At 44.2% G+C, this 17,848-nt stretch overlaps 1 protein-coding gene across 2 annotated transcripts; it reads left to right on the forward strand.

Annotated features, from left to right (window-relative positions):
- The first annotated feature begins 1,147 nt into the window (after positions 1-1,147).
- Positions 1,148-16,741, forward strand: LIPF (lipase F, gastric type). 2 transcript variants are annotated; one of them, XM_007079262.1, is made up of 9 exons: positions 1,148-1,270; positions 1,448-1,565; positions 2,380-2,578; positions 4,189-4,298; positions 8,487-8,623; positions 10,256-10,402; positions 12,909-12,980; positions 13,641-13,712; positions 16,505-16,741. In XM_007079262.1, the coding sequence occupies exons 1-9, from the start codon at positions 1,166-1,168 to the stop codon at positions 16,739-16,741; spliced, it is 1,197 nt and encodes a 398-aa protein (XP_007079324.1). In that variant the 5' UTR covers positions 1,148-1,165. The 2 variants fall into 2 exon arrangements, with proteins under 2 accessions (XP_007079324.1, XP_042816582.1); XM_042960648.1 differs by having other exon boundaries at positions 1,448-1,562; positions 2,476-2,578.
- Positions 16,742-17,848: the final 1,107 nt, after the last annotated feature.

Genomic DNA, 17,848 nt, shown 5'->3' on the forward strand with positions numbered 1-17,848 from the left:
TTCTTACTGATTTATAAAAGCTAGCTAGACATTAAAATTTGTTTTATGTTTATTTATTTTTGACACACAGAGAGAGAGAGAGACAGAGCATGAGCGGGGGAGGGGTAGAGAGAGAGGGAAACACAGAATCCAAAGCAGGCTCCAGGCTCTGAGCTGTCAGCACAGAGCCCGAGGCAGGGCTCGAACTCACAGACCGCGAGATCATGACCTGAGCCGAAGTCGGACGCTCAACCGACAGGGCCACCCAGGCGCCCCTAGAAGCTAGCTAGACATTAAAGGAATTAATCTTTTGTCGTAAAAGCTACAGCCGTATTATGGAGGTTAACATATGTTTTTGGACTTTTTAAAATAGCTAATAAAAGCTCGCCAAATTTGTTAGAGCAATTATGTGAAAGACTGATCACGTAAACGATCGTCCTAATTTGATCCACTTGAAATTATCGTTAACCTATCTGCGAAGTGGGTTGTTAGATCTTACCTGTAAAATACGAGGGGGTTGAATGAGACAGTCACTAGAATTCTTTTCAAATCATGATACTAATTTTCCTTTTTGTTGTTAGATCCTTGCAACCAAAGATATTGTACCCTCCAACACGTTGTTAATTTATCAAGACCTACCTAAGTCATTTCAATTAGTAGTGTATATACTACTTTAGTTATGGCAGCACTCTGAGTAGATGGTGGCAGCTTTTAAATCCACATAATTACCCCAAATCAATAAATATTTATGGAGTGGCTGTTATAAACAATATCCAAAACGCCACAATGAGTTCGAATGCATGTCACATTGAGGATGAATCTAGAAGAATCCAATGTGTACACAACACACACACAACCTTGGGCTCTCGAAATGAGTTGACAAAAGCCTTAAACATGCGGTATACTAAGAATGGGATCTTATGTCAGACAATTAGAAGACATTTTTATCAATTCAGGTTTACTCAACACGACTGGAAAACCGAGTGGGAAATGTTCTGAAAGGAATCAAGTCAAGCATTGCGACACCGATATCCACGTGTCCCAGTTTATTGCCCAACAGAATATAATCCAACCCAAGCCTTTCTCTAGTTTGCGTGAAAGGAAAATTAGCACAAAATACAAGTATGAAGAAAGTGTAATAGTTTAACCATGCACGGCTCATTCTTCTGTTTCAGGCAAGAGCAAAATGCTGTTGCTATTAACAGTGGCCAGTTTGATATCTGCGCTTGGAACCACACATGGTTTCTTGGGAAAATTACACCCGACAAACCCTGAAGTGACTATGAATATCGTAAGTCATTGGGAGGCGGGGGGTAGGGAACCTATAGAACGAGGAGCTACCACCGTGACTTAGAATCACGGTGAGTTGAAGCCTTGACATGACCGATCAAGAGTAACTAACCATATCTGCTTACCAGATGCGTTTAAAAAGTCAACTAAAACTTAAAGCTGTGTTTTTCCTCCCCAGAGTCAGATGATCTCCTTCTGGGGATACCCAAATGAAGAGTATGAAGTTGTGACTGAGGACGGTTACGTCCTTGGGATCAACAGAATCCCTTACGGAAGGAAAAATTCAGAGAATAAAGGTATAACCCTGCCTCCCTCCCTTTTTCTCCCTTCCTCTTTCCCTCACACTTTTCTTCCTTTCATTCTTTCCTCCCCTCCTTCCTCCTTTCCTTTCCTCCTAAGGACTTAATAAGTCTTGCTTGTTCTGGAAATGTAACAGTGATGAAACTTTACCTCCGGTCTTCAAAGAGATCACCATCAAGTCAATGAGATAGATACATGGACAGATGGTTACAATAGTATGTGACACGTGCTAGACATGTACAGAGAATATTAAACTAGACGTTCTGGCAAAGGTGCCTAACTGGGCTAGCAGAAGTCAAGAAAAAACTTGCTCTAGAAACAATAACTAAGCTGAGTCCCGGAGATCAAGAAAAGTTAGCCAGAATGTGCGAGACGATTTGAGGCTCATTTCCTGAACGGATAAAGGTCATCTTTTTGGCTATTGCTGCCAAAAGTTTATCTTTTTCTCATTGCAAGAAAACTGTGAAGCACAAAAAGGAGTGAAATTCAGCGAGATCACCTATCTATCACTTTACCACTCACAATCCACTTAAATTAACAACATGCTGAATTTCCTCAGAATACAAGTTTTTCAATGGCTTTTGAGATGGAATTGGCACCCAATAAACGGCACGTATTTAAAGTGCACAATTCGATGTGGCTTGTCACTTGAGTAACTGTCACACCGTGATTAAGATAATATATTCAAATGGTCAACTCAGTCAAGCAAACGTATTGCATTCTAGTCCTACGAAAGCCTAGTTCTGTCTTCGTGTTTATCTGAGAATAAGGGGTGAGTTTATAAAGCTTGAATACACTTTTCTCCCTCAGGCCGGAGACCTGTTGTGTTTTTGCAGCACGGTTTGCTCGCGTCAGCCACAAACTGGATTTCCAACCTTCCCAACAACAGCCTGGCCTTCCTTCTGGCCGATGCTGGTTATGACGTGTGGCTGGGGAACAGCAGGGGGAACACCTGGGCCAGGAGAAACCTATACTACTCGCCAGACTCAGTTGAATTCTGGGCTTTCAGGTAAAGAAAAGGGACAATTAAAAATAAATACTGAGTTTAGAAAGCATGGGTGGTCGCATGCGTGTGTATTCCAACCCAGTACTATTGTTTTTTTAAATTTTTAAGTGTTTATTTATTTTTTGAGAGACAGAGGAAGGGAGAGAGAGACAGAGCATGAGTAGGGGAGGGGCAGAGAGGGAGAGGGAGACACAGAGTCCGAAGCAGGCTCCAGGCTCCAAGCCGTCAGCACAGAGTCCGACACGGGTCTTGAACCCACGAACCTCGAGATCATGACCCGAGCCAAAGTTGGACCCTGAGCCGACTGAGCCACCCAGGCGCCCCCAACCCAGTCCTATTTTAACCTGTTATCCTCCAAGTGGGATAAAAGCAAGTCATTCGTATCCTAATCCCTTTTTGGTTTCTTCCATACACCGCCCTGCAAGGGTAGCTTCCCCCCCACACTTTCTATAGATCTCAGCACCATTATTCGCAGATTCCCTGAATACGCTTTTCCAAATGGAATGAGCAAAGCAACCTGAAACAAGAAAATTCACTGCCCTCAGCAGATTCCCAAAGGAGCATCCGCAGAGATTCAGGAGGATGTTAAAACTCAGTGGGAGATTCAAGAACCTGGGAGATTTGAGGCCGAGGCGGGGGAGGGAGAGAGTAAAGATCGGGGACACTGTGGAAAGATTTGCACAGGTTTCTGATCTCCGGCCCTCTAGGGCCTCGTCCCTGGAAATTGCAGGTAAAAGGGGAAACAGCAGAGATTTCTGTGATGATGCTGAGGCACAGAAGTGCTCTGAGGGTTCCAGGGCCTGAGAGGAAGCCCGTGACTCCTGAGTGATGAGGAAGAGAGACAGGACGAGAGATGACAGATGCTGACGAGGGCCGGGTCAGGCCAGCTACAAGGGTCACGCTGAGGGCCTGGGAACTCATCTGAGTGCAATGAGAAGCCATCAGAAAGTCTCCAACAACAGAGTGGCATAATCTCCGTTTGCATTTCCTTTTCTTTTTTAAATGTTTATTTTTGAGAGAGAGAGAGAGAGAGCATGAGCAGGGGCCGGGGCAGAGAGAGAGGGAGACACAGAATCCGAAGCAGGCTCCAGGCTCCCAGCTGTCAGCACAGAGCCCTAAGTGGGGCTCAAACTCATGAACCACGGGATCATGACCTGAGCCGGAGTGGGACGCTTAACTGACCGAGCCACCCAGGCGCCCCTCCCCATCTGCATTTTCAAAAGCTCACCCTGGCTCATCCGTGGAGAGTGAAATAGAGGGAGACACGATTCACCTGATCAGGCACTGGAACACTGCATACAAAAGATTATTAAATCTGACTTTCATTTTTAGGTATAGGAATAATCCCCATCTGCAGATGCTACCTTGTTTGGATTAAACTGCAGCTGTAACGCTCTGCCTCAGAAATGATGCCATCTGTTTATAAGAAGCCGCCCCTCCAAAGCACCTAATGCTAATGGTCTATCAGCATTAGCTAATGGTCGATCAGCAGCAATGCTTAGAGAACCTAGTTTTCTGTTTCTCTAAGAGAGGCTTAGCTATAAATATGCTCGACTCTTAGAAATTATAGCAAGGAAATGCATGTCGTTTTATTTTTATTTTTTTCCTTGCAGCTTTGATGAAATGGCTAAATACGACCTTCCAGCCACAATTGACTTCATTTTAAAGAAAACTGGACAGGATCAGCTCCGCTACGTTGGCCATTCCCAGGGCACCACGATTGGTAGGTAAAAGGGTTCTTATAGGCCTCCTTCCAGCGGTGGGGCAGGCATATTGGCCATTTGCTGATCGTTTTCCATTCATTCTGTGATGTAATGGCCACAACAACCCAGTGACATGGGGACAATTATCATTCCTATCGTATATATGGGGAAGCAAAACAGGAGGGTAAATCATTTGTGCACACATAACACAGGTGCAGCACAGAGGGTGACTCAGATACTAGCTCGGGCCATCTGACGGCCAAGCCCACGCTCAGAGACATGGCTTCGCATGGCCTCTGGACTGAACTTACTCCATCCATTCAACCGCATTTATGGAGCACCAGCCATGTGTCCTAAGAATACAGCAATAAATGAAGTACATTAAAATTTCCATCTTTGTACTGCATATACTCTAGTGGGGAAGCAGAGAAGGTAACAAGGATCAAAAAAGTAAAATAGGAATGCCTGAGTGGCTCAGTAGGTTCAGCGTCAGACTCTTGACTTCCGCTCAGGTCATGATCTCCCGGTTTGTGAGTCTGAGCCCCCACGACGGGCTCCATGATGACAGCATGGAGCCTGCTTGGGATTCTCTCTCTCTCCCTCTCTCTTTGCCCCTCCCCTGCTCATGCTCTCTCTGAAAATAAATAAACTTAAAAAAAATTCTTTTTAAGAGAGTAGGTAGGTAATAGTAATGTTATGGGAAACAAATAAATCGGGAAAGCCTCTCAGGGAGCGTTAGAGGGGACTCAGTGAGTTTAGAGAAAACCACCAGCACTCTCGGAGTAAAGGCACGAAGGAGGTCAGGGTCTGAGCCGTGTGTATACCTGAAAGACTGATGTTCCGGGAGGAAAGGAGGACAAGAGCAAAGGCTCTGAGGCTGCAGCGTGTTCAAGGAACAGCAGCGGGGCAATGCATTGTGTAGCTGAACCAGATAGAAAGAGACACAGTGAGAGATGATGGAGGGGTGGGATGTGGTTTGAGGAGGGCAGACTGTTCAGGACTTTTTAATGTTTATTTTTGAAGTGGGGAAGGGGCAGAGAGAGGGAGACACAGAATCTGATGCAGGCCCCAGGCTCTGAGCTGGCAGCACAGAGCCTGACGCGGGGCTCGAACTCACGCACGGTGAGATCATGACCTGAGCAGAAGTTGGACTCCTAACCGACTGAGCCACCCAGGCGCCCCAGGGCTTTTTGACTGTTGCAGGGATTTCAGCTTTTACTCTGAGTGAACAGGGAAACCACAGAGTTTTGAAGAGAGGAGTTCTAGCATCTGACCTCAGGATCCTCAACAGGATGGGAAGGTACAGGGTCCTGTGAACAGGATCCCTCCAGCTGCTGATGGAGAACTGGGTTAGGGAACCCAGCTAGAGGACCCTTAGAGAAACCCACCCGCCTGAGACTTGACAGTGACCTGGCTGAGGGTAGGGAGCGGTTAGTTTCCAGATATTTTCTGGAGGGGCAACGTACAGGACTTGCCTCCACAGTGGATATGGGGTGTGAGAGAAAGAGAGGAGTCAAGAATGACACCGGGATTTGTGACCTGAGCACCTGGAGTCATGGAGACACCCAAACCCCGATGGCAAAGGCTGTGAGAAGGGCTGATATGGCACCAGGGAACAGGGGCTGCATCCTCTAGCTGCTGACTCTTAGATACCTGTCGGAGATTTCAGTGCAGGGCCAAGCAGTCGAGTAATGATACAAACCTGGGGTTCAGGGGAGAGGACTGGACTGAAAACACAAAATGTACGTGAGACAGGATGCAAAGGAGTGAGGTCAGACAGGAAAGAGGAGGTGTCCCCCGACTGAGGCCTGGGCCGCTCTTAATCCGGGAGGTGAGAGGGAACCAGACAATGATCCTGGGAAGTGATGGTGACAGAGCCCGGAGGGAAGCCAGGAGCGCCTGGTGTTCTGGAAGTCAAGAGGAGAATGTGTTTTAAGGAGAAGGTGGTCAACCGTGGAAGAGGCTGTTGAGGAGTCAGGTGAAATGAAGTCTGAGAAGGGACCATTGCACTTGGCAGCAGGAGAGGTGACCTTCCTAAGAGCAACCTCAGAGGAGTGGCTGGGATGTGAGCACCTAGTGAGTTCAAGAGCACATGAGAGAAAGCCAGACAGGGAAGGGAAAGGGTGGAAGCGAAAGGGGGCGGAATAACAGTGTGTTTTTACGCTAGTCCCCACTCTCGGCTGATGGCCTGAGCCCGTGCCATGATTCGAAGCGATCGGAACGTCCGTGTCTAGACACAGATGCGAGGAAGTCGATGAAGTTGGTGGTGGGTGCTCATGGGAATCCTCTTTCGACCGCTTGCTCTCCTACAGCACGGATCTCCCCTAGAGAATTTGAGACAGAGAAAGAGGTCTGAAGAAGAGCTTCCGGGTGTCCTTTGTCATTGTGGCATACATCATGTTTCCAAGGAGATGAGGATTCGGATTCAGGACGTGTACATACACACTGCTTGAGCGAAGGCCAGAAAGGCGGGCGTAGCAGGGGAAGAAGCTGGGACGTGATGCAGTCCCCAAAATGTCCTCAGCGCACTCTGTCTGGGATGGCTTTTCAGGGTCTTTGAGCGAGACTAGGTGGCTGGGCCTTTTTACCCACCTGTTGGCTAGCCATCCAATGCAGGCTGCCCTGGGAAGAGATTCTGTTGAATTCTTTGAGAACCTTGGATTGTCTTGAGCAAAAGCAAAATCAGAGAGGAGCGGCTGGGGTTGAATAAATGCCTCAGACGTGTAAGGAGTCCAGGCAGGGCAGCACAGCATCAGTCCCACATGGCCCATAATCGACTCACACTCCTCTGTCAAAGAGTGGCAGGTGCTCTAGATTACCAAATAGTACACACCGAACAGAGTTTAACCTTTTTTCGATGATCTTGGGTCATAAAATTATTGCCTTGAGATACACTGCAACAGTGTCCTTGGGATTTGTTGAGATAGGACTGACACTAAATAACTCCCAATGACCACTCTTTGGAGTCAACTGAATTAAATGGGATCATTCTTCTTTCTTACGAATGGATATCTTATCATTGCTGTCACCCCACTCCTATTCTTCTGGAAGGTGTTTCTAATCTTCTGTGTACTGGGAAGTTAGATAAGCACCCTTGTTAGAATTGTGCGTAAAATAGGATTGTTCATTCTGAGCCAGCAAGTGTATTCTGAGAAGTCACCTGTCTTGACAGTGTGGGGACCTACTGATACCCACGCGGGTTCTTCACGTGTGATTCTTGCTTTCTCTGGGTGATATGCTGGTTGTAATCTGCAGAGTTAGGCAATCAAGTAAAGAATCCCATAATAAATGTAGTCTTCTTGAAAGACCATTCTTCCTCAAGTAAAATTAGGCTGTATATTACATAGGTGACGTTAAGTGTCTACATTTGAAACTTTTTTTTTTCAGGCTATTCTTGTGTCTAAAAAAAACCCATTATTAACTGTGGGGAGAGATTATCCTATGTAGTTTGACTGTATAGAATTTAGCTCAATAACTATTTGGTCACATCCTAGTCTACCAATATGCCACTGTTCGTAAAATCAGTTAATTACAGACAGGAGCTGAGTATATTTACCGTGTGTAGACGTTTGGATTATCTTGGCTACTCACTTGTCCAGCATTTACGATATGCCTCGTGTCCTGGTAAATACCTTCTATAATTCACCTCACTTGGTTCCTAAAAAACCTAATGAAGCACTCATTATTATCCCCATATTTCAGATGAGAAAACTGAGGCTCTTAGTTTTAGGTGACTCCTCCAAGGTCACAAAGCCAGTAAACCACAGAACTGGGATTCAAATCCTGTTTGGTCAGATTTCAGACCTGTGCTTTTCATCTTCCCACTTACATACCCTACTCATCTGCAATGCTAATGATCTCCCTGAGATGACATGAATTTGAACTCATCAAAATCCATACGTTGTATACATCGCTCTTGTCACCATTTGATTAACCTAAAGTTAGCCTATTTTCGAAGGTCAGATAAAAGAATTTAGTATGACTTTTGAAAAGTTCTAGCCTCATGTTCCCAGACAGTCTATGAGAAGAAAACAAATCTATGAAAATCTGATCGCTCTGAGCAAGCAGAGATGGTCAGTGTCTCAGGTTGTCGCTCTTAGTAAATGGCACTTGGAGTAAATCCAAAATAATGTCCCGCTTGTAACACAGGCGCACACACGCGCACACACGCGCGCGTGGGCCTTCTTCGGTTCCTTGTTCTATTTCAGGTTTTATTGCCTTCTCTACCAATCCCAAGCTGGCTAAGAAAATAAAAACTTTTTATGCGCTGGCTCCTGTGGCCACTGTCAAGTACACCAAGACCCTGTTAAACAAGCTCATGCTTCTTCCGTCGTTCCTCTTCAAGGTATGTGATTCTCTTTAGTTGAATCTAAGATAACAAATCGCCCCTGGGTTTCAGAGTGATGCAGACAGAACAAAATCACCTGGGGTGGTGTCCAATCACGTTTTCACCCAGGACTGGGGAGGGACGCATGCGCGTTTTATTCCTTGTGCGCACACGTGGTTTATTCCTTGAGCGCGTGTATTATTTCTCGGCTAGCACCGACCGCAGTTGAGTCCCCGTTGAGCCGCTGAGATCCCCGTTTGTTTCCGCGTGTTCCGCTACTTTCCGAGGGTTAGCAACTCCGGGAGTGTGGGTGCTCCCTCACAGACGTTCAGTTTCCTTCAACCTGTGTGAAAGCCGCGATTCCACACCAGAGTGGGGAAAGGGAAATAAGAACAAAACCGCACAGTCAAAAGAAGAAGCGTAAACTACCCATCGTGGAGAAAACCAGGAAGAGAAAGGGGAGAAAACAAAGAGAAGGGGAGGGAAAAGGAAGAAGAGCGGAAGAAGGCAACGCTTGGCGAGGCCAGGACCTTGAGGCCCTTCATCAAATGCCCTTGGCTTTCCAACGTTTTTCCTAAGAGTTTCCTCCTTTAGTGGGGTTCCAGAGGACTGGAGCATGGGTCGCAATAAGCCGGAAGTGCCTTGTATAGGCGCCTACAGGGGAGGGAATTCGTAATCTTTGTTCTTCCTACACTTAATCCCCTCCTTCTCCCCAGTGCAGAAACCAACGCTCACATAGGCAGACACAACATCCTTTAGAACAGTTTTACATCAGGCTGTAAAAAGTCATGCTGCTATTTCCTCCTGCGGTTTGGTACTATTCATTTCTTTTCACTCCGAAAGAACATGTGTGTGTGTGTCGCAAGCCTAAGAGACTTTACCTCCAAACTACATTTGTAAAGCTTCTATTCAGAATGTGAAAAATCGTAATGACCTTGAGTATAATTACTGGCTGTGTTGATGCAGATATTTATTACCTCCTTGTGCTCTGAGGCTCTGATAGGCGATGTGGACAGATGGTTTTAAAATAATAATAAAAAGCATTAGACCTTAAGTCAGGGGCTTGAGGCTTGGGTCAGGTTTCTAGCTATAATCCGGTTCTACTTAGCACAAGCCCCTGCCTCTTTATTAGCCTCCTTTTTCCTCATGCAGCCTTCTTCTTTCCTCAAGAAGACTTGAAGCAAATCTTTCAATTGTCTTTCAACCCATGCAGTCCTGGCTTTGTTGTCTTTCCAAAGGCTTTGCTGAAAATACGGCTGAGTCACCATTTCCGCTCCTGATCTTTTCATGTTTTATTGCTGAAATCACGTATCTCGGCACTTAATTATGACATTCTGCCACATTGTTTTATGATCTTATTTCATAACGCTTAGTAGCCCAACTAGACTATAATTCTTTGTGTCTTATACTTCTCAGCAGCCAGTACATTTCTCGGTGGAACCATAAATACTCAGTATGGAGCATCGGCCCTATCCCCTCCACAACTATGTTGTGGGAATAAAGTGAGAAAAAGTTTTCAAGATTCCTAAAACAACATGAGATGAAAATCCCATCAGCCTAGTCACACCTATACCAGGAAACAAGACAAATTAATGCATCTTTTCTGCAGCTTAATTTTTGGAAACTTCTAACGATGCTTTTGTTTTTCAGATGATATTCGGGAACAAAATATTCTACCCACACCACTTTTTTGATCAATTTCTTGCCACTGAAGTGTGCTCCCGTGAGATGGTGGACCTCCTCTGTAGCAACACCTTATTTATCATTTGTGGATTTGACACTAGTAACTTGAATATGGTTTGTATGCATTGACATTTCTTTTTTTGTTTCTTTTTTTTTTTTTTTTTTGCATTGACATTTCTATTCTGAAGATTTTGAGCAACACTTTGATGACTTGTCCTACCATCACTTAGAAAGGATCATTCAGGGGCGCCTGGGGGGCTCAGTCGGTTATGCGTCCGACTTTGGCTCAGGTCATGATCTCGCGGTCCGTGGGTTCAAGCCTCATGTCGGGCTCTGTGCTGACAGCTCAGAACCTGAAGCCTGCTTTGGATTCTGTGTCTCCTTCTCTCTCTCTGCCCCTCCCCTGCTTGCGCTCTGTCTCTCTCGCTCTCTTAAAAATAAACATTACACAAAAAAAATTTTTTTTAAAGAAATGATCATTGAAACAGCTAGAATAGCTTCAGAACTGTGTCTAGGCCATGTAGCTCAGCCCAAGGGAAGTCACACCGTTGCTCCCAGTTTTGTTCCCTTCAGCTCCCTGCTGTCACCCAAGGGCCTTCTAAAGTAAACAGCAGGTAGAAAAAATAGTAGATGGTGAGCACTACTCACTTTTGACCACCTAAATAATTGGCATCATATTTAAATTCTGTGAGGGGAGGCATTGAGCCATATGTTTTGGCAGGCTTCTCTGTAGGAAAACAATGCCTAGGCTTTGAATAAATGTTCTTTATAAATATTCTTAATGCTAGGGCACCTGGGTGGCTCAGGGGGTTGAGCGTCTGACTCTTGATTTCCATTCAGGTCATGATACAACAGTTCATGGGATCGAGCCCCATGTTGGGGCTCAATAAATAAACTTTAACAACAACAACAACAACAAAACTCATTTCAGAGAAATTATGTTAGCGCTCGTCCACACTCTTTATCTGCTATTTCACTTGCTTTGCCTTGGGTAGGGATTTTAAAGTTTATTTATTTCGAGAGAGAGAGAGAGAGAGAGAGAGAGAAAGAGAGAGAGAGAGCATGAGTGGAGAAAGGGCAGAGAGAGAGGGAAAGAGAGAATCCAATGCGGGCTCGAACTCATGAACCGTGAGATCATGACCTGACTGAAATCAACAGTCCAACGCTTAACTGACTGAGCCAACCATGTGCCCCGGATTGGTGTTTTAAGACTGCAAAATGCAGAATCAAAAGTAGTTAAGAGTACGGAGTCAAGCTGAGAGGCTAAATTCAAATCCTGTTTTTGGAGCTGACTTACACTCATCTTCTTGGTTTGCTTTTCCACAAAATGTACCATTGTGGAGATTAAATGAACTAATATGTGTAAGACATACAGAACATAGTTCAAAGCACATCACTCATAGCAATAGCACGTTTTGCTAGTGATACTATTATATATCGACAATTATCCTCACTCAAAATTGTCAGTTTAGTTACATACCCTTGAGCACCAAAAAAAAAAACAAAACAAAAACACCAAGTGCACTGATAAGACGATATAATTCTACCTACAGGTACCTACTCACTAAACAACCTTTATTGGAGGCACTACTAAGGGTTGTAGCTACTGGGAACACAATGGTGAAAAGACAGATATGTTCCCTCCCTTATGGAAATCAAGGACATTCAGGTCTTTTTCTCAATGTTAGTCAGAATCTGTAGATATTTTAAAATATATACAAACAAAGGGAACTTTCCTTAGTTCCTATTTTTGATGGTAAATACAAGTCTCATCCTTCTCCCTTGGAAGGGAGTCACTCTCTTTGGCTCTGGGAATATCTGCCATTTTGTACGTGGAGCTCGACAGAGTAGTCTACCTTTACCACACCAAGAAAAGGCAGACCAAATTACTGGGTTCCATCCATAAAAGCCTTATGAGAAAAATAATAATACAATAGATACATGAGGAGGCAATTAGAGAGTTCATCCTCTGCATGAAAATTATGTGAAGAGATACTTCACTCCCCTATGAAGATGGTCAATTTGTTTGATCCTATCCATGGTCTTCGATACAGTGGAATTAAGACCCACTGTGAACTAATCTATGCAAGATGAGATGGGGATTTCAGTTTGTTGTCCAGGGTCTGACCAAGGACACTGATAAGACAGCAGGATGGCATAGAGATTATAAATGTGCCATATATGTATACTGACTATCGCATATATGGCGTATACATACATACGTCTAGATATATATACATATATAGGTCTGTAGAGCAAGAGGCTTGTGTATGGACGTTACATTTACTGCACTCCGGCACCGGGTAGGGAAGAATGAAGAGCTGAGAAGTTAGAGAGCTAGATTAAAGTCCCTGGCTCCACCCTGATACAAACCATGTGACATTGGCCATTTCTGGAAACTTCTTGGGAAGTCTTCTCATGGAGTAGCCACTGACCAAACAAACTGGCTCCTGCAATTGCCCCTTGCAAACTCTAAGCTGGCATACAGCCGTGTTGCTCCTATCTTTCGGGTAAACCCTGCCCTTAAACACCTGACCTGGATCAGAACAATTTCAGTCTTAGGCTATTTTTAAGAAACCAAATATACATCGGTGTCTGTGTGTCTGTGTTTGCTTTCTAGAGTCGCTTGGATGTGTATCTGTCACATAATCCAGCAGGAACGTCGGTTCAAAACGTCCTCCACTGGTCCCAGGTATCATTTCTCAAATACTATTAAAACTTCTGTTGTGTGCCTGAACCCCTGGCACTTTACCCAAAGCACATTCGTTTTTTTTTTTTTTTTTAGTGTTTATTTTTATTTTTGAGACAGAGAGACAGAGCATGGGCAAAGGAGGGGCAGAGAGAAGGGGAGACACAGAATCCAAAGCAGGCTGCAGGCTCTGATCTGTCCGCACAGAGCCTGATGGGTCTCAAACCCACAAGCCACGAGATCATGACCTGAGCCGAAGTCAGACCCTTAACCGACTGAGCCACCCAGACGCCCCCCTAAAGCACACTCTTAAGATAGTCTGTCAAATGCTCCTGGAAGGGAATTTTTCTGCCATGTTGCTAGTTGCTGATAATAGCTATCAATCCATGTGAATGGAAATCCTCTGAAAACAATCACTTTTGGGAGCAAAGAAATGAATGATTTTTAGGACGTGGCATGCAAGAAAAAAATATTTCAAGCAAAGCTACATTTAAATTTGCATAGATATCTTGTCCTAGATGATGAACAGTCTTGGTTTTTTGGAAGGAGAAGAATGTTTTTCAATAACTGTTTACATTGGAAGTAAACTTCCTAGAAAGCTTTGATTTTTCACACAGTGAGGAGAGTTTTTATTTCTTTGTATTCTTAATTTCTCTCTATCAGGCTGTCAAGTCTGGGAAATTCCAAGCTTTTGACTGGGGAAGTCCGGTTCAGAACATGATTCACTTTCATCAGGTAAGCTTCTTGAAGTTAAAATTATTCACATTTTGAAAGACAAAGATATAAAAGGTTTGAGATGAAATTACAATAATCATGCATACACTTTCCAAAGGAATGTTAGTGCCCAGACTCATCCTTCAGGAAATTAGAAAGTAGACCATAATTTCCTTAGAATCCTGTCGTCAGACCAGACATCGCGCCGTGAACTCCTGCTCCAGTGGCCGCACTCAGGGTACCGCACCACCACGTGCGAGGAACGTTCTAGAACGCATCACCCCTCACCCTCTTGCACAGACTTGCCCTGGATCCTACACCCCAGCACACGGTTCCCTCCTTCCGGAAATGCAATTCTCTGATACGACAAGCCAATAATTGGAACGGCTTGTGAGATAAAGCTGAAATCTCTGGTCTTCTTACACAACACCCTTTCCTTTGTCGAAAGCCAGAGAAGCGATTCCACCACATTCCAGATATAAGATGTTAGGGTGGCATGTTGGCAGGTCAAGGCTGAGATACCTGTCAGCAGGCAGGGGCTTTGTCTAAAGGCAGGCACACTGGCCACCCCTTGCACTCACTGCAGCACAGAGAAGCCAGGCTTTGGAGTTCATCCTATCTGGGGCCTGTAGGCGTTCAGATAGGAATTTCTTCGTCTCTCCACCCAGATGTGGAATCAGACAATGTCTTCCAGCCCTCAGCGCAGGGTGCACCCTCAGACCGTCACTGGCCAAATTTGAACAGGAGAGCCACCCTGCAGTTTTGGTAATCCTCTCCCCTTCCTTCTGACCCCACCCCAAATTTTCCACCCAAGTATTGGTGGGGAGCCTCCCGATTTCCATCTGCTTCCATGACTCAGTGTTTAGAAGGGATTTCTATCTCTTCACCACAATATCGTATGTGTAGAGACGATGCCTCCTGCTTTTGTGCCATTTTCGATGTCTTAAAGAGGGTTTTCGCACAACGCCATCAAGTCAAGCATTGTTGAGATGCCTTTTCCCCGACCATCACCTCCACAAGGCCCCACAACACAGACTTGCTTTGCATCTACCTTTCTACTGGGCTGTGCCTACCAGCAGTCCCAGGCACCCATCTGGGAGGACCTGGAACACCAAGTCCCAAGTGCACCCTGCCCCCCCAGCCAAGCCCGAAATAGCACAGGATGGTCTTCCACTGAGGCAGTGACACTAATTTAAGAGCCAGAAGCCAGCATCTAATAAACCCTTTGAACAGTGGAACATGAATAAAGGAAAGTAGGTTTATTATTACGGATATTCTCTATACTACTCTTTTCTTCACTATAATAAAGTGTTAAAATACTGTGAACAATTCTATATGATTCGTTATTTTGCTATGACAAGTTGGCTATTCTGTAAGGTGAGAATATAGAAAAATTTAGTATATTGGATAGTATTCTTGAGAACATGATCGGAAAAAACCAACAAAATTCTCTGTTGATAGTGGTGAAATTGGTAATGGTTTGCTTATTTCCTTGTCCTGCTTTATTAACCTTTTTAAAATGTGTGTGTAAATGGTGATTTTCTAGAACTGCAAATGGGGCTGATGATAGCTTTTATCACAATTTGATCCAATATTTAGAAAAATCAGGTAAGTATTCAACAAATACAACCCCTTCACTGAACTGACTGACCTACCCACTGACCCTACTGATACATCAATACGAAGCCAAAATAAATGACTCAAGACATTTCAAGATCATATTTTAGAGGGTCTGGGTAGAAACAGTCAATTACAGTTAGAATCCAGTCAAATCCACTTCCTTTCGCTTGGGTAGAAATCTAAATTTTTAATTTGTAAGAATTGTTATCTAAAGCCTTGCTATTCAAGGCCATGGTCCAGGACCAACAGTGCCAGCATCACCTAGGAATGCAGAATCCTGGCCCTTCCCCCAGATCAGAATCTTCATATTAACAAGACCCACAGGTGATTTACAGGCCTGTCAGAGTTTAAGAAGCACTGACCTAAAACATATTGCATCTACTTTGCGTTGTGGATAAGGGTGACTTTCTCTGAGCAATGGCTGTTAAGAATCTTCTTAAAAAACTAGGTCATGCCATTTGCAAAACATGGATGAAACTTGAGGGCTTGATACTAAGTCAACTAAGTCAGACAGAGGAGGATACATAGTGTATAATCTCACTTCCATGTGGGATCTAAAAATAAAAACAACAGCTGAGTTCATAGATACGGAGAACAATTGGTAGTTGGCAGAGGTGAGGGGTACAGGGTTGGTAAAATGGCTGACGGTGGTCAAAAGGTACAAACTCCCAGTTCATACAGCAAGTAAGTCCTGAGGGTGTCACGTACAGCATGGTGACTATAACGAACAATACCGTATTGCGTGTTTTGAAAGTTGCCAAGAAAGTAGATCTTGAAAATACTCATCACAAGAAAATAAATTGCGACTATGTGTGGTGGTGGACATTAACTACGCTTATTGTGGCAACCATTTCATGATATGTGCATATTTTAAATCATTATGTTGTACACCTGAAATTAATATAATGTTCTAAGTCAATTATACTTCAATAAAATATCTAGGCTGGCTAATGTTATATATATATATATATAGATATATGTATATATATGTATATATATGTATATATATACATATATATATGTATGTGTGTGTGTATACACATATACACACACATATGTATATTATATATTAAATAATATATAAATATATTATTATATATTAAATATGTAAATATATATTAATTTAGCCAAGGAATAAATATTTAAAGTGCAGCTACCTACAAAACTGAGATTCTTTCTGTCTTGCATTTTAGCCCACACCCCCCTACTACAACCTGACGGACATGCACGTCCCGATTGCGGTGTGGAATGGTGGCAATGACTTGTTGGCAGACCCTGAAGATGTCGACCTTCTGCTTTCCAAACTCCCCAATCTCATTTACCACAGGAAGATTCCTCCTTACAATCACTTGGACTTTATCTGGGCCATGGATGCCCCTCAAGTAATTTACAACGAAATCATTTCTATGATGGGAGAAGATAATAAGTAGTTCTAGATTTAAAGAATTATCCGTTTATTTTTCCAAAATTAATTTCTTCTCTCACACACAGTTCTCTATAATGCTTTGGGATATGGTGATTCTTCCTGTAATTTTGATTTTAGAAATATATTCGCATCAATAATCTTTCCGTTTATTGTTTTGGATTTAAAATAATTTTAAGGGGCACCTGGGTGGCTCAGTCGGTTAATCGTCAGACTCTTGATTTCAGCTTGAGGTCACGATCTCACCGTTCATTAGTTCAAGCCCTGCATCGCGCTCTACGCTGACAGTGCAGAGCCTGCTTGGGATGTTCTCTCTCTCTCTCCCTCTCTCTCTCTCTCTCTCTCTCTCTCTGTCTCAAAATAAATAAGGGAGAAAATAAACAAAATAATTTAAAAAATTTTTTGTGCTTAACATGGGGTGCAGAAACTCTCGAAAGAACAGATTCCTGGAGAGGCGAAACGTCTCTTCCGGCCTTCCCATTCCATGCATATGCTAGACCCAACCTAGAGCATGAGACACGAGTGGTGAGTGTTGCCAAGAGACGGTCCCGGGATGGAACACTGATGCCCCCCGTGCGTGCGTGAGATCGAGTACCCGTGTGCATCGCCTTCTATGGCCTACGACCGCTGCAGCCCATTCTCTCCCTCTCTGCTGCGTATCACGTGCTGTTTTGCGTATTTACCTCCATGAAATGGCAAAGCAAGCTATAAGCTCAATCAAAGGCAGCTCACTCTCACTTCCTAGAGGGAAGAGACCAACGGGTAGCCCTGGTTCTGGAAGTTGGGGACGAAATGTGTTGTCTATCCCTTCTGCTCTTCTATCCCACATCCCTGGACCTTGACCACAAAACGTGCAACAACTAACCACAAGATTTTTCACGTCACTGCCGCCATCCTGGCAAACACGGGATCCAGAAGCACGCCCACTGCTCTGTAGGTCAGAATGTGCTACTGTCACCAGCTGGTGTGCCATCTGCCCACCCCCCCCCCCAAATGTCTCCTCCAAACGTCCAAGATTCCAAGATCTCCAGTAAGCACGGTCTCACCTGGGAAATTCTACCAACCCGGTGATATTGTGACCTCGTATTTTACACAATGAAGCTTTTTGGGTCAC

This window comes from Panthera tigris, chromosome D2 (assembly GCF_018350195.1).
Source record: "Panthera tigris isolate Pti1 chromosome D2, P.tigris_Pti1_mat1.1, whole genome shotgun sequence".
In the NCBI taxonomy this organism is placed as follows: domain Eukaryota; kingdom Metazoa; phylum Chordata; class Mammalia; order Carnivora; family Felidae; genus Panthera; species Panthera tigris.